At 46.9% G+C, this 22268-nt stretch overlaps 9 protein-coding genes across 9 annotated transcripts; 3 read left to right on the top strand and 6 right to left on the bottom strand.

The window, feature by feature from the left end:
- Window positions 1-56: 56 nt before the first annotated feature.
- Window positions 57-8280, bottom strand: V2V93DRAFT_384569 (CCR4-Not complex component, Not1-domain-containing protein). Its single transcript, XM_066912221.1, has 11 exons — window positions 7902-8280; window positions 7443-7845; window positions 7269-7381; window positions 7026-7217; window positions 6272-6478; window positions 5893-6208; window positions 5161-5824; window positions 2605-5104; window positions 2246-2545; window positions 425-2173; window positions 57-338 (listed from the first exon to the last, which is right to left on the bottom strand). The coding sequence occupies exons 1-11, from the start codon at window positions 8118-8120 to the stop codon at window positions 267-269; spliced, it is 6735 nt and encodes a 2244-aa protein (XP_066767260.1). The 5' UTR covers window positions 8121-8280; the 3' UTR covers window positions 57-266.
- V2V93DRAFT_365063 (uncharacterized protein) lies at window positions 8158-9276 on the top strand. The gene is made up of 2 exons (XM_066908988.1): window positions 8158-8614; window positions 8683-9276. The coding sequence occupies exons 1-2, from the start codon at window positions 8397-8399 to the stop codon at window positions 8780-8782; spliced, it is 318 nt and encodes a 105-aa protein (XP_066767259.1). The 5' UTR covers window positions 8158-8396; the 3' UTR covers window positions 8783-9276.
- On the bottom strand, window positions 8924-11358 carry V2V93DRAFT_365061 (radical SAM superfamily-domain-containing protein). The gene has a single exon (XM_066908987.1). The coding sequence runs from the start codon at window positions 10918-10920 to the stop codon at window positions 8986-8988; it is 1935 nt and encodes a 644-aa protein (XP_066767258.1). The 5' UTR covers window positions 10921-11358; the 3' UTR covers window positions 8924-8985.
- On the bottom strand, window positions 11109-11403 carry V2V93DRAFT_399408 (uncharacterized protein; the record flags this gene model as incomplete). Its single annotated transcript, XM_066912560.1, has 2 exons — window positions 11352-11403; window positions 11109-11300 (listed from the first exon to the last, which is right to left on the bottom strand). Coding segments are annotated over exons 1-2 (195 nt in total), but the record flags the coding sequence as incomplete, so codon positions are not given.
- A 115-nt stretch (window positions 11404-11518) lies between these two features.
- On the top strand, window positions 11519-13347 carry V2V93DRAFT_365059 (PXA domain-containing protein). Its single transcript, XM_066908986.1, has one exon. The coding sequence runs from the start codon at window positions 11595-11597 to the stop codon at window positions 13158-13160; it is 1566 nt and encodes a 521-aa protein (XP_066767256.1). The 5' UTR covers window positions 11519-11594; the 3' UTR covers window positions 13161-13347.
- V2V93DRAFT_147156 (uncharacterized protein) lies at window positions 13307-15945 on the bottom strand. The gene is made up of 2 exons (XM_066906863.1): window positions 15050-15945; window positions 13307-14982 (listed from the first exon to the last, which is right to left on the bottom strand). The coding sequence occupies exons 1-2, from the start codon at window positions 15836-15838 to the stop codon at window positions 13453-13455; spliced, it is 2319 nt and encodes a 772-aa protein (XP_066767255.1). The 5' UTR covers window positions 15839-15945; the 3' UTR covers window positions 13307-13452.
- Window positions 15946-19135, bottom strand: V2V93DRAFT_147155 (nucleotide-diphospho-sugar transferase). Its single transcript, XM_066906862.1, has 7 exons — window positions 18881-19135; window positions 18486-18802; window positions 18385-18423; window positions 18183-18261; window positions 17984-18074; window positions 16230-17622; window positions 15946-16173 (listed from the first exon to the last, which is right to left on the bottom strand). The coding sequence occupies exons 1-7, from the start codon at window positions 18930-18932 to the stop codon at window positions 16054-16056; spliced, it is 2091 nt and encodes a 696-aa protein (XP_066767254.1). The 5' UTR covers window positions 18933-19135; the 3' UTR covers window positions 15946-16053.
- Window positions 19136-19584: 449 nt separating this feature from the next.
- Window positions 19585-20460, top strand: V2V93DRAFT_390131 (synaptobrevin-domain-containing protein; the record flags this gene model as incomplete). The annotated part of the gene is made up of 3 exons (XM_066912389.1): window positions 19585-19600; window positions 19671-19792; window positions 19852-20460. The coding sequence occupies 3 exons, from the start codon at window positions 19585-19587 to the stop codon at window positions 20458-20460; spliced, it is 747 nt and encodes a 248-aa protein (XP_066767253.1).
- Window positions 20461-20844: 384 nt separating this feature from the next.
- V2V93DRAFT_365052 (uncharacterized protein) lies at window positions 20845-21898 on the bottom strand. Its single transcript, XM_066908985.1, has one exon. The coding sequence runs from the start codon at window positions 21846-21848 to the stop codon at window positions 21054-21056; it is 795 nt and encodes a 264-aa protein (XP_066767252.1). The 5' UTR covers window positions 21849-21898; the 3' UTR covers window positions 20845-21053.
- Between the last annotated feature and the right edge of the window lie 370 nt (window positions 21899-22268).

Raw genomic sequence — 22268 nt, 5'->3', positions numbered from 1 at the left:
CCGCCGCGTGATTGGTCCGCTCAGCCACTCGGGCCGCACGCAAGGGGAGGCCGTAGCCGCTTTCGGAAGTCGCTGCTGACTCATGCTATAAACCCTATTCAGACAGCTCTGCTTAGCTGATCATAGGTAGGTAACTTACATACATTGCACATTCAAAAGTAAAACTAACATAAATACAAAACGCAATTCATAAAGCAATAGCAAGACATCTCTCATACTACACCCCTTCATCTATCGTATCTTCCGTCCCACTATTGTACAATCAATCATTCAATCAGTCCTGGCGCTCGCTGTCGCACGTCGGACCGGCACACACCCTGCGCAATGAGGAGGCCCCACTATTTCAATCATTGTCAGTAAACTCGATTCAAAAAAAATTAAAAAAAGTAAATAAAAAAAAGATTCAAAAAAGACTCAAACTTACAGGATGCGGTCGATGACACAGCAACCTCTCCAACACCACGCGCGCAATGTGCTCCTGCACATCCTGTTGCTGCTCGCCCAACTCGGCTCTCTCGTACAAATACATCACAAAACTAGTAAAGAAAAAAGTATGACTGTTCGGATACCGCAGCTGGTTCGCGACCGCACTAAGCAAAAAGAACCGCCCTTCGGCTCCAAGCTCAAGAACTAGCTTTGTCAAGAACGTCACATAATTTGTCTTTGCATCGAACGCAACCTCCCCAGAGCTGTTCGCGCCGGCCACGCCGCGCTTCATATCCACAACAGCCTGCTGTCCAATATACAGCACAAGCGCGTTCATCGCATGCCGATTTATAGTCACTGTCGAAAACCCAAGTCCGATCTCGGTCTTGGGCGTAATCGTAAGCTCCTTAAGCAGCGGCTCAAGCGTGATCGTCTCCGCATTTGCCGCAATCAAATATGTCTTTACGAACTCGAGCATGCCCAGAGCTTGCAAATCTTCTGCAGGCTCGCTCGCAAGCAATGGATCCTGCTGGCTTTCTGGCAACAGCTCCATCTTGAACCCTTGCGCAAACGGATCCGGAAGCGCCATGTTTTGCGGAAACGCACTCAATATCAAATTTCGCAGTTGAATACAGCAGATCGGAACTGCGTTGCATAATCTATAATGATACTGCACCAGAAACTCCGGAATATCATGTAGAAGCACAAGCACTATCCGCAGCGTGCCCTTGTAGATATACCGAACACTGTCCGCCAAATCGGATCCGACGATATGCATCCCGATAAAGCTCAGCAGCTGCTCAATCAGCTCTACAAACGGCTTCCATCCTTTTTTGTGCTCGAGTTGCAAAATCTTCGGCATAAACATCCGGTGCGAAATCAGCGTCATCCATGCAAATGTGAACCCGGGGAATGCAAGTGGTTGCAGCACCTTCAACATATCAGCCATCAACAGAAAGAACTCGTCCCTGACCTCCGTCATCGTCTCCTCAATTTCAACAAACTCGCACAAAATACTAGAAAACAGCCGGAAAAACGGCTGTCCGTTGAATGCATCAGCTTGCGACTCATGCGCATGAGCAAAAACGAGCACATATACACTCATAATCGATCTCAAGTATGTAGATTTCGTAGTTTCCCCCTTGTCCTCGTGAATATTGAACAGCATAACTGTTAACTTTGCGAGTGCGTCAATCGAGACAACGCCATCCTTCGAGGTAACAGTATTGTTATTCATCATCCGCAACTGCAGGTCCTTGGCATACGCATCCAAGCAAAACTCGAGCGCATTTCGGAAAAACACACCAAGATACTTGTCGTCGTCCAATATTCCCTTCCCGGCTAGCTGCAGGATGAATACATTCAACAATTTCTCGCTCTGAGCTGGGTGCTGAATCAGTCTCACCCATTCATTGAAGATGTACCGCATCATCTCCTTCTCCGTAATGTCAGAGCCGGCCACACTCGGTAGCGATGCATTCTGCAGCGCTTGTATCAGCTGAATGGCAATCGGCTCGGGTTGCGCCTGCGAACCGAGCATCTCCATAGCCTCTAAGCAAAGCGAAAAGTCAGTTCGTAGAGCGCATGGTCTCTCTCCAAGTAGCGCCTCGTGAATCAGGTTCGCTGTAAACTCAATCGCCGGCAGACGATGAGCAGTCAACTGCTTTGCCAAATTGAGATCAAGCTCTTGTGGATGAACGAGTCCCAGTCTTATAAGCGTGATCATAACCGGCACATTAAACTTGCGCTAAATGTCATGATATCAGTTAGTCTTTTTTTTTCGTCTTTCTCTTTCCTATAACAAGGGCCATTAACATACCTCATCCTCAGATAAAATCAGCCACAAAACAACCTCCTTTAAGGTAGCGGCAGACAAATCACAAAGTCGGGCAAGTAGATAACCGAGCGCTTCCCGCGCAAGCTGCGAGTCGGCTACAGTAAATAAAACACTGACTGTCAACTGGGACGTGCGTGATATGACCTGGTCGCGCAAAGGACTCCGGTTTGCTACTGACAAAATTGAGTTCACCATCGCCTTCAGGCGATCGTCATTTGGGAGCTGCTCATACGGCCCATCAGGCATCTCTTTGATAGTCTTAATCATCGCGTCAATCGCCGTCTAAATGTTCCTAGTGTTAGCCGCACTGTCTTTTATTCAAATAACTAATTAGTGCTCACCTGCATAGACGCAAGAGTCTGCTCGATAGCTGATACTTTTCCGGACGCAGATAGTCGACTCACATCGCCCATTCCTCCAACAGCATCGACAGATTGTTGACTCGCTGTCTGAGACCCGTGGAGCTGGTTGTCAAACTGGTGACTCTGCTGCAGTGACGGCGGCTGCTGAAGCATCGGCATCAGCCTGTTCTGAGGGAGGCCCATAGGTTGCTGCTGCTGCTGTAGACCGCTCTGGGACTGGCTTAGCAGTGAACCCTGAGCCTGTTGTTGCTGCAAAAGATGGGATTGTGATGTGAGAGGCACACCAGTATGATCAACTCCAGCACCAAATTCGCCACTTGACAGTCCATCCGGACCTCCCAACTTAAACTTGCCAAAGTCATCGTATACCATCAGCTGCTGTCTAGTCAATCCTGGTGGAGCAAGTCGGAAAGGATCAGGAAGCTGCAGAGCGTATCGTGAAGCGGACTGCTCAATAAATGGCTGATTCGGTCTTAATTCGCGATGACGTCGACGCACGGCGTAAGCTGGCGCAAGAACGTCATCGATATCTGCGATTGCTTTATCAACAGCAGCTTTTTGAATGGCTGCACAGGCAGCATCGAGATGCTCGTTGATCGTCGCATTGAGAACCTCAGGACTGAACGTAGACTCCGGGTAGCCGCTGGCAACTAGTAACGACCGCAAATTATTCCCAATATTTAGTCGCAGAGGCTCCTTACATGTTACCAGCGCCAGACTGCTAGCGAGATAATGAACCATATTATGGGCCGCTTTGCGCAACTTCTCCTCATCGCCTTCAAGAGCGAAATCCTTGGTTGTAAGCTCCTTTGTCGCGATCTGCGCAATCGTATCTGATCGCTCGACTACCGGAGTGATCAATTCCCTAATAGACTTTTCGATCGCGGTCTGCAGAATCTTCTTTAAAGCAGGGTGTGTCGTCAATGCACTGCTGGCTGAGATTTGAGGATAACTGACAGGCAATGTAGGGGTACCAATGCTAACTGCATCGGCAGGTCGAGCGGATAATCGACCGTCAACCCGGTTATATCCAGAAAGCGAAAGACGATCTAAATCTCTATTTACGTCTATCGTCTGTCCGGTAGCTTCAATCGAATCCGTCTTCAGCGATCGATCCCGAATAACAGTCGAAGGCTCCAAGCTTTCCATCTCGACGTCAAGAGAATTGCAGAGCACCTCAATCTCAAACTTGAGATTCAGTTTAAGGTCCGCGAACTGATATAGCTCAATCATGACTCTCAAAATACCCATCACCCAAGGACTAGGCGGCTTGAAAATGCGAGACTTCATCACCATTTCTAATACTTTGCATGCAAATGGCAATACAACAACGATCCGACTGGTGTCAAACGCTTCGATCAATAACTCCTTGAAAGCAATGTTCTTGTGTTTGATTGGCTTATCTCGGGCAAGTGTTAAATAGCCTAGCCAGCAACCCAAGTTCTTTAGTCTGCTGCGCTCCTGAGATGAAATAGCTGCATCCGAAGAATTAAGAATCGAAATTATACTTGCATAAGTACTCGAGATAACTTGTTTGTTAAGACGATTGTCATTAACGATGTCAAGCATCCGCATGTACAGGTCATGAAAATTAGGCTCTTGTTTGGCTCTAGTATCAACCAAGTAGTTTGCGAACCATTGATGATATCTTTCATCTAAAAGTAGCTTTAGATCTTTAGATTTTTGGTCGACATTTGTTGGGGCAATGTTATTGACAATAAACAAAACCTTGTCCTGCAGTTCCTCGCCCGGATCTTCTGCCGCAGTCTCGCTGGGGCCAGCCAGGTCAGAGTCCAAGTGCAAGGAACGAAAAGGCGGTGGTGGCGCAGGCCTATCATTATCCAGGGAATGGTCGCCGGTTGTGTCGCCATTAAGTCCACCGTCTTTCAGAACCACCGCCCTCAGCTTGGCAATCAGTTGGGGCTGAACTGCTTCCAATGAGGGAATCTGTAGTAATAGGGTGCAATAATGTGGGAATGTATCGAGACGAGACTGGAATTGCATAAGAGCTTGCAGACCAAATTTGAACATTTTGGCATCTGGTGACTCCTTTAACGCCTCGAGAACGAAGCGCAGCGCGACCGCCAAAGGAAGATCTTCAATCAGATGAAATTGAATTATTGATCCAAAAAGTACAGCAGTAGTCGCAAGAGCCGGCAATGGATAGTCGGGGAAAAAGCGATATTCATCAAAGAGTGAATGCACCATGCAAGCGAAGGCGTCCTGCTCATTAGGATCATCGGATACCCGAAGTTCTTGCAAGAGAGTAATGACATCACTAATTGACATCTCCTGCTCATACATCCGCTGGTAATAGTACTTCATTCTCTTTTCAATTTCCACTGAAAATCCAGTCTCGTTACTGTTGGCCAATACCGCAGAGTCGTGACCACGTCCGAGGCTGATTAGACGTGGATAGGTTTGGATACATTTCGCTTGGACATGCTCCCACTTGTCCACAAGTTCGGGAGGAATGGTTCTGGATGAGTTGCGTCAGCATCATATAGCCAAAAACAGAAAAGATCGAAGACATACTGAGACAGTAGAACATGTAGTAAATCATGCACAACTTGCACATGGAGCGACAGAGAGTCAGACTGCTCTGGCAGTTGAGCCTCCTGCTGCTGTTGCTGTTGCTGTAAAGAATATTCGGTACTAGATTTCACATCGAGGAAGCTCAAGATGGCGGCAACAAATGCCGATGCATCGCCTACAAGATTCGCCTCGAGAAATTTCTGCAATGGATACTTTCCTTGACGTGCCAGGTAGGAAAACACATCTAGAGCAAAAAATGAAGGCTGAAAGAATACCAACTCGTCAATGAGTTCAAATTCGCTGGCTTCATTTGCGACTGAGATCACGATTTTGCTATCGTAAACAAGATCTTCGATCGATTGCGGAACGCCAGGACCCAGCGACGCAATCAACTTATGAAGAGACTCCATGGGGGGTTGAGAATCCGCAGAAAGCTGAATGACTGAAGAGATTGATTCGGGAGGTTGCGATGGAGAGTATCGTGCTCTGATTGCAGAGTATAAAGCTGAGCGACAATCGGAAGTGAAGAAAGGGGCAAGAGGTTCCTGATTGAATTGATCGACAATCAGAAGCAAACTTTCATCCGAAAGCGAACTTGAATACTGAGAAGGGTCTCTAATAATCGATAGGAAAGAATTGAAATTTTCAGAAAGGATGTCAAACGCTGAAAAAGTGTTACAAGGTTAGTCGTTCAGTTGTTACAGAAGGAAAAATATTCAGACTTTGGCATACCCTGAAATCTAAGATCCTGATTCGCAGTGGTCTTAGTAGCCAAACATAAAATAGTTTTCTGAAAAGGATTGAGCGACAGATTATCAAAGAATGAACCGAGACGGAAATCCTTAAAGACGTCGTTATCAGGAAGTGCAATCGAATCAATAAATTTATGCGATAGAGAGGGATTAGTGGAGATAATAGTAACCTCTTCGATCAAAAGACGTCTGATCGCCGGATTCTCTTGCGTACGCGAGGGCGATGTAGAGAACAGGATCGAAATTAGACGACGAAGATACTTTTGATACACTTCTGGCCCGTTTTGATCGCAGAGCTAGACAGCCCAGTATTAGCCAAAAAAACTGCCTCAAATGGTACCAAACAAGCCATAACAAACCTGCTTGATCTGTTTAACAGTCGCGTCCCACTTGTCCTCCTTGATTGTAGAAACAAGAACGACAATTTGCGCGCCGACGATCTTCGACAACTCAGTCGGGCGGGCGGCGGTGTTTCCTGAAGCCAGCGAGGGATTGGAGGAAGCAGGCCCGCCACCAGCAGGCCCGACAGACGAGTAAGGAGAAGGCGTGAGTGCTGTAGAGTTCGACTGTTACTGCTGCTTCAATGGGATGGCGGCAGACACAGACGAACTTTGGCGAGGAGTGGGAAGGAGAAAAAGGCGTTAAAGAGCGTAGATGTCTAATTACGCACCGCCACTGCTTATAATTAGCGATTCCAAGATAGAAATACGCAAGAGAAACCTCTGCCTAATGCCAATGAGCTGCAGAAATAGGGATCGCCAATCGGTAGGCAGCGGATTCGAAGTTCAGTGCTGAGGAAGCGGATGCATTCGAGAAGCAAAACTGTCGAGCCCTTTTTTGGTGACGGTTACAAAACCTTATTTCGGAATTGCCTGGCGCTGTGCTGTTGTATGATATCTATTTATTATACAATGCCTCTGCTGCTGATTGGATTTAGACTGTTTGTATGGATTAGTCTGGTGTTTAAATAATTACAAGGCATCTTTTCCTGCTGCTCTCTGAAAGAAGCCAAATTTAGATATATACACATTAGATTCACATTAAAAATTTACTTCACTATTCTTTCTTTGCGGGCTCGCTCCAACGGCTCAAGCCAGGCAGAAATCTGCTCACAGATTCCTGATACTTGGAATACTCCGGGTACTTGCCAGTGGAGATGTACTCCGTAAAGAAAGTAGATGCTTGAAACAGCAGTACATATCCAACAGCGCCAAAGATGGTCCAGTTGATATATTTGCCAGTTACGTGTATGGTCCACAAATATGGGATACACCAGAACAACTGCTCTGCAAAAAAATTGGGGTGCTAAAATCATCATTAATTATCATCGAATAACAACAAGGAAAGAAGACATACGCGTGAGTAGGCAAATAAACCAGACGTGCAGAAGCCTCGCTCGAGCTGTGCTTTTGTATACCCCTTTGCAATCTTTCCCGTTTTCTTAAACTCAGACTTTGCACAATGATAATCTATAAAACGTCAGTAGTCCATCAGTATAGCGATCATATAAAATCAGACCAAGCCACATACTCCACTGATCATTATCAGCGATACTTTCAACCATAATGCAGGCTAGCATAGCATAAATGAACCCATAATCAACAATTCCAATAGGTTTGTCTTCAGAGTAGTACAAGATGCATGCCGGACTTGTAATGCTGAGCAATAAGGCAATCTGAGCTGTACTAATAAATGTAATACTGAAAATAGTAAACTGAACGTCGCTCATTTTTGACCGTAGAACCTGCCAACGGTAATCTTCCGTACCAGAGTATCCACCCTTGCGAGCAAAATTGAACGTTAAACGAATTGACCAGATTAAGGCGATAGTGATGTAGATCCAGAGACGAGGAGATGGAATGTCGTTCAAATAGCTATGAATTCCGTATGTCAAAATTGTAAACGCCGGGAGCAGCGACCATATGCGGTCAACCTGAAAAATAAAAAATGAATATGAGCAGATTCTGCATGGACTAAATGAATTCATACCTGAGAGTACTCATCCTGAAAGGTACCAACGACAAAGGTAAGCACCATAACAATGGCATGCATCAAAGCAGCCCCGGTATACGGATAACTCGTAACATAGAATTCCTTAATTCCAATCTCTCCTTTAAGCATTGCCTTAGCGTATTCAAGCTGCTCAATGATAAACTCTTCATTGATGCCATATAGCTTGGCAATTGAGAAATTATCTAACGAAGTCATAGTCAAGTCGTTTCCTGTTTTTATTTGTCAGATTTGGGACAAAAAGAAGAGATTGAGCTTTCGATTACGCCGAAATTTCAAAGGCTTGCTAAATTCAGATTATTTAGAAATACAATTTGGTGATAAACGGAAGCAAGAAAGAGATGTAGATCAATGTTTTACAAAGGCCGATAATTTTGTCTCGGTCGCCGCACGATATAACCTCGAAGGCGCGTCATCAACATATTTATTTAATTTATTAGTTGGATAGTCCACTCTCATCTACGATACACATAAATGGCAGCCAAAAAGACACCACCTCCATTAGATCTCCCAACAGTATCAAATATAGCAGGTACATCTGATGAAACAAGACTTAATCGACAAGACGTGCTTGGATTGCTCAGCCGGCGAAAAGAGTGCTCTTTAAGAGAGTACTTACAATTTGCTTGCGATCTGCCGCTAAGAATTGAAGATGCCTCGCCATGCAGACCTATCATCCGGTACTTTGCAATGTATGGAATATTTTTTCATGTGATTTTTGTTAGGCTACAAGCGATTCTAATGGGTGCTGATTGTGTAGCTGCAAAGACGTGCGCGGACGGGAGACAGCAACCGAAATCACGAGCGAGAGAAGCCTGGACCTTGGCGAGGTGCAACTACCGACCAGCAGCATCAGTTAAAATCCTGCGAAGCATACACTATTACAGTTCACTACAACTTCACAGACTCTAGAATCTATGCAATCATGAATGCGGCACATAGCTGCAGGTCCCGCCGCGCCCCGCTCATCCCGCTCAATAGCGGCGCAGCCACGCATCCAGTAAAAAGATATACAAGTCAATTCAAATAAATATTGTACATAGGTATAGATTGTCTTGAGAATCTACACCTCAATCATTACCGGCAAATTCGATTCACGGAAATTCCGTTTATCCTGCAATTTTTGTTCCCGTTTAACAACACTCTTATGCTTCACCCTCTCATCCTCAGGATTGAATCCTGCCTGTTCCGATCCAAACTGCGCCCACTCAGGAGTCTTGGCAATATAATCCATCGGGCCAAATTCGACGCCACTCTCGAGCAACTCGAAAAATCGATCGTAAGCAATGTGCGTATACCAGTCACCGTCAATCTTAAACCTCTTCTGCGCGATGAGGATACAGCAACTATGTGCATGCTCGGCAGCAATATCGTATTCGAGCCCCTGATCATGAAGAGCCTCATTAAGCTGCTTGACAAATGCCAATACCTCTTCGTAAAATGGAACATTGGCCATAGTCAGCGTGTCCTTTGAGCCCTTGCTAAATGACGCACCAGGTCCCGTCGGTGCAGCAGAATTACCGCAATACGTGACGCCCTTAACCTCAATAAAACACGGCATAGCCTGCCCAACAAGACGAGCGTATCCAAGCACTTCTTCAGCGTTGAATCCCTTGACAAGCGTGAGCCGGAAAACAGTACGTTGGTTAGTCTTCGTCTTTAAAATATCAAGACACTTATTGAACCGTTCCCAGAAATCACGATGCAGAGGTTTATCAACCCGTCGCAGAGACTCCTTATCAGCAGCATCGATAGAGACATATAATTGTGTAACCTGATTCATACGCGCGAGTTGATCGGGATGCTGTGCATTGCAAACCAAGAAACTGGAGATATGCCGTTCATGGAGCATACCTACAAATTCGTTGATATGGGGGTAAAATATAGGCTCCCCAACTAAACTCAGCGCACAATGTCTAACGGTAAAGGCCTCAGCAAATCGCGCCGCCTGGACTCCAGGCACTCCGCGCATCTGCTTTATTTTTTTGTAGTGGCCTTCTAAAGCGCCTTTTAAAATAGCCTCGGGTGGATCAACTTGCCAGCGCCAGGTAGTACCGACAGGGTTAGTACCATGACGCCAGCAAAATACACATTTATTCGAGCACGAGAGTGATGGTGTGGTCTCCATACACAAATGTGACTTGATGCCATAAAATGCAAATTTGTAGCATGACCCGCGACCCCGCAATGCAGACTTTGTCCAGCGACAGATTTTGACGCCAGAGTGTGATCCGACGATAGTATAGCCTTGTTTAGTAAGGGAAGCATACGTTGGCGAGTCCTTGCCAACCATCTCCTTCTTTGTACTCGAGATTTTTGAATTTTGGATAATCACACCCATATCTTCAACATCAACAACGTCGTTAGCATCAGTACTTTTCGAAAGTTTGACCGAAGCAGAATCGATAAGATCGTCTTCATCCTGCGCTTCCTCTGCGCCTTCATCGTCAGACATAGTGATATCTGGAATCTCCGCAACACCGTTAGGATCCGCAAGAGTATCAAGTAAATGCGTAGTCCACTCCTCGAATTCCTTCCCAATCTCTCCTTTCACATTTCCTGTTCCAACAGGAAACGCCCGGGGAGCGCCTAACTTGCCAAGATATTTATCGACAAGAAGTGCCTGATAGCAAAACATATGATCCCAGCCCAGCATGTCTCCGAGACCAAAGACCGCATAGCCACCAATCCGTCGAAGAGGACGCGAATCAATGCGAAAATCGTTGTATGTATCTTTCAAAGTCTCGATGAAGTAGTCTAGTGGCGACTCAGATTCGTACGAAGGAATTACAAAAAGATAGAAAGCGCTATCGAGGCTGCGCGCGGGTGACACAAAAAAGGTATCAAGGTCGTCAACATAGTCAATATTCTGTACTGTGATGCTGCGCTGAGAAATGATAGGATGTGATCGCAGAAGGTCGTGCAATTTGGAGGCATATTTCTCTGATGTATTTGTGAGCGTCGAGTAAAAGATGTGAATGTCAGATGCCGCAGACATAGTCTGTGTATCTTTCTTCGCTGCTCTTCGAGTGAAGACCTTTGCACCTCTAACTTTTGCTTTTTTGGATGGAAGTGAAGCAGGTGTTGGCGTTTGAGACGATGTAGACGTGGTGTTCCACTCAGATCCAACTACAGGGGAACTATCTCCCAAAGCCTCTTCATCTCCAACCTTCTTCTCATCGCCACCGTTCCCCCTATCATCATCAGAGTCATCATCATCATCAGAAGCGGGTCGTCTGGGGTCTCGCGCAGATTTTTCTCGCTTGGGAATTGTAGCTCGAGGCTGGTAAAAACAGTATCGCCAATAGACATAGCAAAATGTCGTGCCGATGATGAGCGGCAGACGAATTTCGTGCCAAGTCGACAATAAACCGTCACCTATGATATATTTAGCAAATATCAAATTGATTTAAATTAGCAGAAACGTACCCATTGCTGAACCTAGGTCTGGATAGTTTTTTTCGGTTTTGAAAAGTTGAAATAGAGCAGAGAAATTATCAAAATTCTATCTAAATTGTGAAATTGAGATTTTTGCTAAAATCTAAAATTTTGCCTAAAATCAAATTTTGAGATCTTACAGTAGCAACCTTGATATCGCAACTTTGATAATCCTCAAACATTATATCAGCCACAAAGCAACATTTTACAGCCCAGCACTTGATTTACAGTCTCATGTCGAACGTGCGCCGGCACGGCACATCAGCCGTGACGAGCACTAGCAGCAACTCCGCAAATGCGAGCGGTGCATCAGATCATCTATCAACAGCAGCGGGCTCGGCAGCCGACGACGCGACAACAACGTTGATCAAAAACATTCTCGTGCCTGCTTCTTCCGTTCAAAAACCGCTGGACAGTATATTACCAGCATTGACATCTTTTCCCGATCTTGACAAAGAGCTGTATGCATTTGTGGCGCTGATACTACGGCAGTTTGTCTTAGTATGGTACTCCCAAATTGCCGGCGATGATGTTGTGGATCGCGCATTCGTGTATGAGGTAGTGCATGTAGTTGCTCACGTCACACGGTCATTAGAAGAGCGACTTCGAAAAATTGAACTCGAAATGATTATCCTTGACGATGTGCCATTCGTGCTCGACGCTCATCTGCGTGACTATAAACTTGCAAGACAAAAGACAGGCACCGCGTACGCGGCCGGTAAGTCCTTTGAGGAGATGTTTCATGCTTTGCAGCCACATCCTGCGTTAATGCCAGTCGCATCAGAGGCATCAGAGAAAAATATTACCTCTGCAGACGATGCAGAGCGCAAATTCTTGTCCGTGCTAGCTAAGGGAATACTTTCCGTACTGCTACCGTCTGAGGACCTAGGTTCGGCTACAGAGCGAACATTGCTCCGATCTCTTGTCGCAGATGTCGTCTTGTGGAAAGTGGTGGATAAACTAAGTGAACCATTTATGGTGCACGAGATCATCTCCAAAGTAATCGAAAAGAGCTTAAAAATCGACGGCGACCCCGAAGAGACAGAACAAGTTGATCATGTACCCACCGAGCCAGTGATACCTGGTAACACAGTGTCGTCAATTGCTGCTTCAGTCCGGGGCTTTATTTTATCATTTATATCCTTCTGCTCGTTTCTACAGGCTGGAATAGTTTTTCTGGTGTCCTTTGCGCGGTCCGTCCCTGATGAACCGCTCTTCACCCCATCGCCATCCAAAACAGATTCCAGCAGCACAGCGAGCGCATCGCTACTCACGATTGCCCTTTTCCCAACAATTGCACGATTACTCAACATAGGCGACCGCCAACCCTGGCTGATGTCAACTATTGAATTACTCGCTCTTCCACTTGTCTCCTTACCTCCCGGTTCCTTGATCGACAGACTACTAGCTCATTTCTTCAACACATACATCATGACTTCACAGTTTGCGTGCTCGGTACTCGCTGTTTCGAGACAGGCTCTGTTTCCAAATAATGGCAGGATGGCAGCACCGAGAATATACCCTTCCGATGAGGAAAAGAAACAGATCCTTGCTCGTGTACACAAGAATATTCTCCGTGTGGTACCTGAACGTATGCGCAAGCAAGTTCTCGGCGATGATGCGCTCTCTGGAGTAGAAGAATTACTTTCTCCCTTTGAAAATAAGTTTGCGAATAAGCATTTACTGTATTTCTTGTTTGATATGGTTATTGTTAAAGTGCTGCCGGAGATGGCGGAGATGACGCCTGAAGAACTCAAGCAGTGGAGACTAGGTGATGAAGACTCGAGGGTGTATGTATGACCGACTGAACTCTACCTGCTAGCTAAACGAACATAAAGGTCATCATGCCGCTACATAGAGAGCTTCGTCAATTAAAGCGCGTGAAATCGAAGGCTTTTTTATAAGAGGTTTCGTATGTACGAGCATATAGCAGAAAGACTGATGTACAATATTATTTCAAGCATAACATTCATGAGAAGAAACAAAACAACGAACACAAGTATTTCCCAAACTTGTGCATACATTAAAATACGATGACACTCCATTACAATGAGTCTGTTTTACAAACTAAAAAAAACAAAGCATAGATAGGCTAAGGAACATAAAGCCTACTAAATGATACCACATCCCTTCGACAACACACGCAACCCTTAAAATTGCGAACCGCAAGACTGACTCTGCAATCCTCACATACAGCAAGACACTTGCATGGCCAAAGCACGATATTACGCTGGTTGCAATGGCACACGACACACAAGGATGGCTGGTACGTCGCATCTTCATCATCGTCATCTGAATTAATTGTAGTCGCGACTTTCCGCGAGCTGCGGATTTCAGCAATCAACGCGAGTAAGTTTGCAGTCTCGTATTCAGAATCTGTAGAGTCGTCTGTTTCCCATCCTTCGTCGTCGACCTCTTGCTGAATCATACGATTCCGCGTCAGGATTTGATTTGTGGATAGATGAGCGCGCATAACATTTGCCAAATGCCGCTCTTCTCTGCTCTGCGGATTAAGTAAACTTAACAGAGAAATATCTGAGTCTTCAAGTTCAGGAAATAAATCTTGCTCAGAGTAGGTCGTTACTACTCTGCGCTCTTCATCCCGAAAATCTTCTTCCTCCTCATCATCATCATCAAGATCCTCGTCATAATCTTCGTCATCCGGATCAGGATCAAACTCCCCAGACTCGTCAATATCCGGAAGCTCAGTCCCAGTCACAAACGCAGAATAGTAATCATCATCAGTCAACCTCTCGGCCAAAGCGCTCATCGCGATTCTGTTGTCTTCATCCTCAAAGTCATCACCGCCGCTGCCGAATAGTTTAATGCGAGCATTCGCCGCAGCACGCTTCAATACACTCTTACATACCCGTGTCGTCCACAGCACAAGTCGATACGCCATACGTACTCGATAGACAATAACAAGCCACCGGAACCGATCTGCGCCTTTTCTTCGTTGCTCACTACCCGAACTCGCGTCAGCTCCACTTCCAACCCGGACATTATGACTTGCATAGCCCGACCCAACATCGCTCTGCGTTGCAGTGGACGACACAGAAAACGAAGAAAATCCAACTGAGCTGCGCCGTCGACCGCTGCGACTATGTCGTCGTCGCTGCTTGTTCGGCGCAGAAAATGCAGTATAGTCACCGCCTGTCGGAGTAGAAATTTTTACCCGATGACGCAAGCTTCCAGTCGCAAGTGCCGGAGTAGAAGAGGTATCCGGTGGATCATTGATGTACTCAAAGCCTGCCTTCTTTTGGAATTCGAGCGCCTCAATCCAAGTGGTAGCCGGTACAGCGAGAGAAGGACCTTCGGTCATGTACGTTGCATCTGCTGCGGACGTGAGAACGAGGATACCGAGTTTTAGCAAACATGAATAGAAATCTTCGGCAAGCGAGATATTGACTGTTTGCACGGTTGCCTGCAAGTCTGCGGTGCCGCCGGTGAAGATAGTCGCGAGGCCATATATGGCGCCGCAGAGGATAATGACGTAAAGAACTGCAAGGTGGGGAGCAAAACCGATGATCCAGACAGTTGGAAAAGACTGCGCACGACCGTGGAAGGTCGATACGGCGAAGTAGGATAGTGAGATCATACCGAAGATGGAGGATGGAATGAGCTGCAAGAGCCACAAGTCAGTAAATAGAACCCACTGATTACACAAAAATAGCTGGAAAAAAGCATACGCGGTAATTCTGCAAATCAAACACGGAAATAAGTAAAAATGAAAGATAATTGAGTGCCCAAAGCAGCGAAACTACAAGCATTTCAACCGACGGCCGCTGAGCGGACTGAGCCTCTTGAAATGCTAAGGAGTACTCAAACAATGTCATGCCCGTATCTGGCGCCGGCACGCGGCCTTGCAGCGCGCTCGCAAACGTTTCGACAAAGTGGCCCGCACAAAAAGCCTTGTACAAAGACCAGAGGATGTCAGGCCCAGGACACGAGTCGGTCGCAAAATATTGGGGCAGGTAGGCTCCTATGCCGGGAGAGTAGCACTTGAGCGCTACGAGCAGCGGGCCGATTGCCCGCACAAGCTGGATGATCGCGACTGAACGTACCAGCAATCTAAGAGCAAATGGCATCGATCGAGGCCTTCTCACTGACGCGAATACGGCGGTGCGATTGAGCACGACAGCCATGAGCATGCAGAGCAACGCGAATGGCGAGGTCAGATACGCGACAAAGGTGCCCAGACGCCTGTCTGGTATATCTACCTCTACTGTCTGCTCAACTATGACCATCATCAAACTACCTATGATCCTTCCAATCTGTGCGACAGCCGGTAAGCCGCTGTCTACTATCGCGGCTGCTGATGTGAGCGGCGAGCTCGTCGAGGTCAGTGTTGTTGCGGCCGAGCTCGTGAGCATTGCGCCCGCTGACGACAACATCGACAACGACGACGACGAAGGTGTCGCTGCCTCAGTCGGCACCAAAAACCCGAGTTGGTCCTGCATTGCGGCTACTGCGTCCATCTATTGGATTCTTCGATGCTGTGGTTCGATATCCCGATTGTTGACGGACAAACTTCGAGTATTAGGTCCCTTCTGTAACATATAGGGCTAGGTCATGACTAATCACTGACTAATATTTAAATTTGAAGCTGTCATTGCAACGTATCAATTTGTAAGACTAAATGCAAAGCAGTATACAAAAGAGAAATGCTATCTACTACGATATCGTCGCCTTTTTAAGCATTTGCGCTTGTTCCTGCTTCCTCTTCATCGTCTTTCAGCGTCGTAGTCTGCATGTGCTGAGCGATTAGCAGCGCGGGCATCTTCGCCAACTCATCCAGCTTCTTATACGGATCCTGTACATCTTGTCGTTAGTAACTGCTCTTTCAAAAACATTATCAAGCCAACCTACCCATGCCTCCTCAACTCCTTCGTCATCATCGTCATCGTCATCGATGACTTCCTCTTCACCTTCCTCATCCACCTTTTGAAATCCAAAAAAAGATCCTTGCCTAGTCGGCTCCGGCGACAGCGGCACATCTGTACCGACACCATTACCGCCAAACATCGTATTCGAAAAAGAACTCACATATCCAGTAATTGAGCTATCCCGATCCCATGCATTATATGGCGCGTGTCTACTCGTCGAAGAGGGAGCCTTCAGTGCAAGCGCAGACCGCGGTGAAACACGAACTGGAGTCGGCGACGAGATTGGCGATGATTTTGTCTCATGCTGCGCAGGTTCCTGCGCAAACTCCGCAACCTCAGCTTTCTCAATCTCCCTTTCCTCTGTAAGATCCTCATTCAGCTCCTCTTTTAGATTCTCAGCTCCTTCATTTTTGCTTTTTACATCTCCCTCATCCTCACCATATGCGTTCTCATCGGCACCCTCTTTCTCCCCTTCCACATCAAATGCGCCCACAGTTTTCAACTTCGCATCATCCTGCGCCTTTTGTCTAGCATTAAATGCAGCAATTGCAGCGGCTCTTGCAGCTCTTGCCTGTCTTTCTCGTCGCGCGGCCTCGGCTTTAGCAGCTATTCGCAACTCGTCTTCAGGAAACGAGCGCGCAGCGGTCTTCGGGCCACCTCGAGTTTCCCATGGAAAAATAGGAGGTGGCGGAGGAGTATCCTCGCGCGGAGGCGGCGGTCGATACGGTGAAGGTGCCCGGTCTATTGGCTCTGGCGGGTGCCAGACAGCTGCCGGAGAACTAGGTTCGCGATGAACAGGCGACGGAGGATTCCACGCTGGCTCAGCATTGTACCACAGTGACTCGGGAGACTGTGCAATCGCCAATGAGTCCACTTGCTCTTGCAAAGGTGTAAACTCACTAGGCACATACTCTGGCAGTATTTGCACCGGCGGGGGAACAAATCTCTCCTGCCACTGCGATAGGGGACGATCCCATGCGTTATCGTGACGGAACTGCGCAGGCAAATTCGTCGCCTCACCTGTAGAAATAGCAGGTGGTACAGAAGCAGCAGGATTCCATTCCGTGATGCGCGAGAATGAGAACGGCGCGGCGACAACAGGGATAGGCGTCGGCTCACGAGAGGGCAAGACGCTGGCAGCTGCTTCTTCCTCTACATAGGCATCTCCGGCCGGCAATGGCAAAGAGTCATGTATTTCCCACCAACGCCTCAGCAGACAATTATACACTTCTTCGCCAGTGGTGTATCCTTCTGGTACTGCCCTGCTTTGAGACTCAGGCTGTGGCGGCGGCCGCGCTTTGTTCCAAGGCTTTTGTGAGCCGATAAAGTGCACAGCCTTGATATCTTTCGAGAAATGCTGAAAAGCAGGTATGTATCTATAATACAAAAAACAAATTAGCACCTTTTACCCTTAAGTCTACCGAAAGAGACTGCGTATATAGACAGATAACTATCTCGGGGCTGACATAAACCATGACGCGCATCTGGGAGTTTCCGCTTCCGTACTAGTGTGGTCGTCGGGCTAGGGCACGTTGCATGAACCACACAAACGCGTTGATTAACGGGCGCATGAATCAGCGGCTTGCCAAGTAGAGCCAAAGGCAAGCCACTGTTCGCGGGAGCCGGGTGTCAGACAAGAGAGGTGTCAGGAAGATACCAACGGAAACGGAAACGGGAGCAGAAAGAACTCTACAAAGACGCGTCGGGTTTCGAGCATGGAAGAGCAGGGGAACATACTGGTACGACGCATTTGGAGTGACATTGTAAAGAAAAGGTAGCCGCGTCCAGTTTGAGCTAAAGTAAGTATTGAGTAGGCCTTGGTCTCCACCTAAAGCAAGAGGCAACAGAGTGTCAGTCTATCAGTCAGTGGCAGGGTTCACATGCAGCGCCCGCCAAACGTAAACACGGTATTCATATTGGAATGGCGTAGACATACCATCAAAGGACTCGCCAGACTCTGACAGAGCATAAAGACCGAGAAAATCTGCGTTGCTTGGTGTGAGCACGATAACGCCCTGAGCCGGGAGAGTGTTAGCCACAAGAAGAAGGATGCAAACAAAGCGAGGTAACTGCCTCATCGTAGATGCATGCACGTGAAATGAAAAAGGGCTAGTAAAACAAAATTTAAGAAAACATACGCTGTTAAATATGTCGGGCCACCCCGAGTCAGGACAAGCCTGCGATGAAGAAATTAGCAAAGTCTCTACAATCAACACAATGCAAGAGCAATGCTACTCACAGCGATTACGCCATCGACATCAAAGAGATGGTCGAGGTTTTCGAGGGGAAGAACGTCAGCATCAAGGTAGACAAGTCGCTTAAACTGAGTCTGATTCCAGGCTAAGATTTTTGTGAACGAAAGGTACAGATCGGGTCGACCGAGGGCAAAGAGGTTTGCGGGGGCCGGGTTGGCGATCGCCGGCACAGGAATGACTAGATCGTATGCGGATTCTAGAGCCGCGAGTGACGATGAAGAGAGATGTGCCGGTGTGGCAAGGATAGCACGGCAGACATTTGAGCCCGATTGTTGTAGGGCGCTGGCGAGGGTGAGGGCGCCTTAAGCAGAAAAGACAGTGTTAGCGAGAGGCATGAGGTCGACTAGCCGCGACAGGGCGCGGAGACAAAGGCACTCACCAGGCAAATAGGCGTCATTTAAGATCAGGGATATGTATGCCCTGTCCGACATCGCTGCGTAGGAGCACGGGAAGGATGGCTAAGGAGCGAGAAGTGAGCGGAGAAGGAGGAGGTGGGGCGAGAGAGAGGTCGCAGTGGTAGTTGCTCGGCGCCGCACTTGCTCGACTCGCGTTCGACTATGTTCCTATAGTTGCATGTATTTTCTGCCTGGCAGCTCTCACTGCCGCCAGTAGTGTGCACTGAAGTAGGACTGAGTCGCTGGACAAGCCCGTTAGCAGCGCTCGAGAAGGAGGATAGCAGACGAGGCGGTTGACGTCGGGCGCGCCGACGAAGCGGAGTCGGTGTTTGCGGCCCATAATAATGCTCATGACTTGATTTAGGCAGGATGTGTATTTATGGGTACTAATACACATTAGCGCAATTAAGCATATAAATGCCAATTGCCGTAAGCTTATACTCTTATATTCCATAAAATTCTTTATCAGCGATTGCTCTCGACGAAGACCAGCGACAGACGTAGATCTGATAAGCCTCGTGCTCGTATCCGGCTGGCGGTGCATGCGGCTGTGCAAGTGGCGGTGCTCCCGGGCTGGACCAGGGCACCTTTCTTTGCTGCATCAGCCCCGAGGCTTATCGCTCTCGGATCTTTCTGGCTCCATCTCGTCTCTCTTCCGCTCACCTTCTTCCCCTTCCCTATCCTCATTATGCCCGCTTCTAACTGTACGTATCTTGGTTATGCTACTTTTGTATTTGCCTCTGCTAGTTGCTCATTCGTTCTGACAATCTCTAGTCCTCTACGCCTGCGTGGCGCATGGCACAACTGTCCTCGCTGACTATGCTCCCCTCCGATCAAACGCTAATGCCGTCGCGGCCCTCATCCTGCCTAAGATTCCTGCTGAGGATGACACCAAAGTAAGCCCAATTCTGTTGAGTTTATCGTAAAGGCTTTGCTCTAACACTAAATTTTCCAGCTCACCTACATACACAACAACTGGCTCGTCCACTACATCACCACCGCCGCCAACGAAGCAGTTCCTGACGGCGTGACCTTCCTCGCCATCACCCTTTCGACCGTCCCGCGTCGTGTACCCTTTGCCTACCTTGTTGACGTGCAGCGCAAGTTTAACGAGACTTTCACTGAGGAGCAGGTTGGTGAGTGCGACCAGCCTTATGCCCTCGCCTCCTTCTCGCATACCCTGGGTCAGCTCATGACCAAAGCCGACTCCTCGCAGGACCGCGTCGCTGGTGTACGTCAGGAAATTGACCAAGTCAAGAATATTATGTCTCAGAACATTGAGCGCGTTATCGAGCGCGGTGAGCGTATCGAGAATCTCGTCGACAAGACCGATCATATGAACCAGACAGCCTTCGCTTTCCGCAAACGCTCGACAGCTCTGCGGCGTGAAATGTGGTGGAAGAATAAGCGACTGCTCGTCATGATTGTTATTGCTGTTATCTTTCTCATTTACGTCCTTGTTGGTTTTGGCTGCGGTCTCCCGTCATGGCAGAAGTGTACCCGCGGCAATCAGAACCAGCAGCAGAACAACCAGCAGCAGAATAATCAGCAGCAGAATAACTAGTTGCAGAACGCAGCCGGTGTAAATCAGAATATGATTCAGGGTGGGCACCTTTGAAGCAAATAAAATACAAAAAAAAAGGAAACCGAAACAGAGAAGTGTATACGGCTACTACTAATCTGAATGAATTTGCCGAAGCAGTATCTTTCTTTTTATTTCTAATATATGTCTCTTTTCTCTTAGATTTTCGTGCATTGTGGTCCGTATCCTTTTTTTTTGTACGTTGTGTGCTTTTTTTTTGTTCTTATGGAGTTTTGCTTTTTCTATTTCTTTGCTACAGCGGATCGTGGCAGCTTTCATTTTTCTCTGGACCTGGGTATATGTTGTCGAAGGAAAGAAAAAATTCGCCAATAAATCAAATAAAATTATTTTTTGGCCGGATTGTGTGGATGAGGATTGTTTTCTTGTAATGTTGTTGTTTGGATTAGGCATGTCTTGTATTGAAATTTCACTATATACGATTAGTGAATAATTTAATAAAGATTTCTGAAAATTCTATCATAAATTGTTCCATGCCAGAGACAACAAAGATGCAGAATATAACCGAACAAAATACAACGACTCTTTAATGATCCCAAACTCCAACAACGACAAAATCATTTTTCAAAAAATTCGTCCTCTTCTTCCTCCTCACCATCGAATTCAGCCTGCTCAAGCTCCTGCCCATCGTCATCTTCGACTCCAGTGTTGTTATTAGGCGTTGCGGCCTTCCATGGCTTATCGCCGTGATATCCAAACAACAGAGTATTCACATCAATTTGTCCACTCTCCAACATTTGCCCTGTAATATCCCACCATTCGCGTCTCTTTTTATCCGTCTTGTCTTCATTCTCGACATTTGTTCGCTCGTTCAGTAAACGCTCAAGTCCGCCGTCGACATATAACGAGACATACTTTTGCTGCTCGGGAAAGCATACAATGTAAGCCAGCTCATGCTCGGCAAGTTTCAGCTTTCTTTCAGCGTCTTTTCGCTTTCGCTTACACTCCGACTTTAATTCTTTATCTTCACCAGCTTTAGCTGTTTTGTATGCAATCTCTGCAATATTCAAGACTTTTCTACCCTTGACTACTTTGCGATCTGCTTTCCGCCGTTCAAAGAAGCGAACTTGATGATACCGTCTTTCAAGCTTCTTCGCCTGAGACCCAGTCTCAGCGGAAGCAAGCTCAAGTTTAAGAGCTCTTAATGCACGTTCTTGTTCACGATGAGCGAGTGCTGTTGTATTTTTGCCGACCTTGCCACCGGCAGAAGAGGATTGTTGAGCTGAGCGCTTGAGCAGTCGCTCAAGATCACGGATCTTTTTGCGTAGACGCGATAGAGAGGATGATGCATTATTGTTTGCCGAAGCTATTTTAACTTCTTGAAAGGCGGGGTTCTTTCCAGGTTTGGCCATTGCTTGTTTATACAGGAAAACTGCAAAGGATCGCCGGTGGAGATATAACCAGATGTAGAGGACTGAGTAAATCTTGGGAGAAAAAAAACTGCATTCTACACTTCGTTCGGAGTTGCGGTTTAGGGCAAAATCATCAATGAAACTCGGCAAGAGATGGATACAAGGCCAAGAATTATTCTATGATTACACTAAAATTCGCTAAATAACGAGATATCTGATTATTTTTTAATAGGATTGCATATATCTGGTTAGACAGTTATTCTATTCGGTGCGAAAGCAGTATATCCCAAAGATGTAGATCCCCGCCAACAGATCTACAAACGGTTGACAGACAATTATCAAGATCAATATACTATGATGAACGAAAGCTTCATACTCTTAGCAGTCTCTGTAAAAATTTCTAGCCTCATGGCGGAATAC

The sequence above is a fragment of the Kockiozyma suomiensis genome, assembly GCF_038497685.1.
Source record: "Kockiozyma suomiensis strain NRRL Y-17356 unplaced genomic scaffold V2V93scaffold_3, whole genome shotgun sequence".
NCBI classification, from domain to species: Eukaryota; Fungi; Ascomycota; class Lipomycetes; order Lipomycetales; family Lipomycetaceae; genus Kockiozyma; species Kockiozyma suomiensis.
Note: the sequence above shows the minus strand (reverse complement) of the source record. Positions and strands in the feature narration are given on the sequence as shown.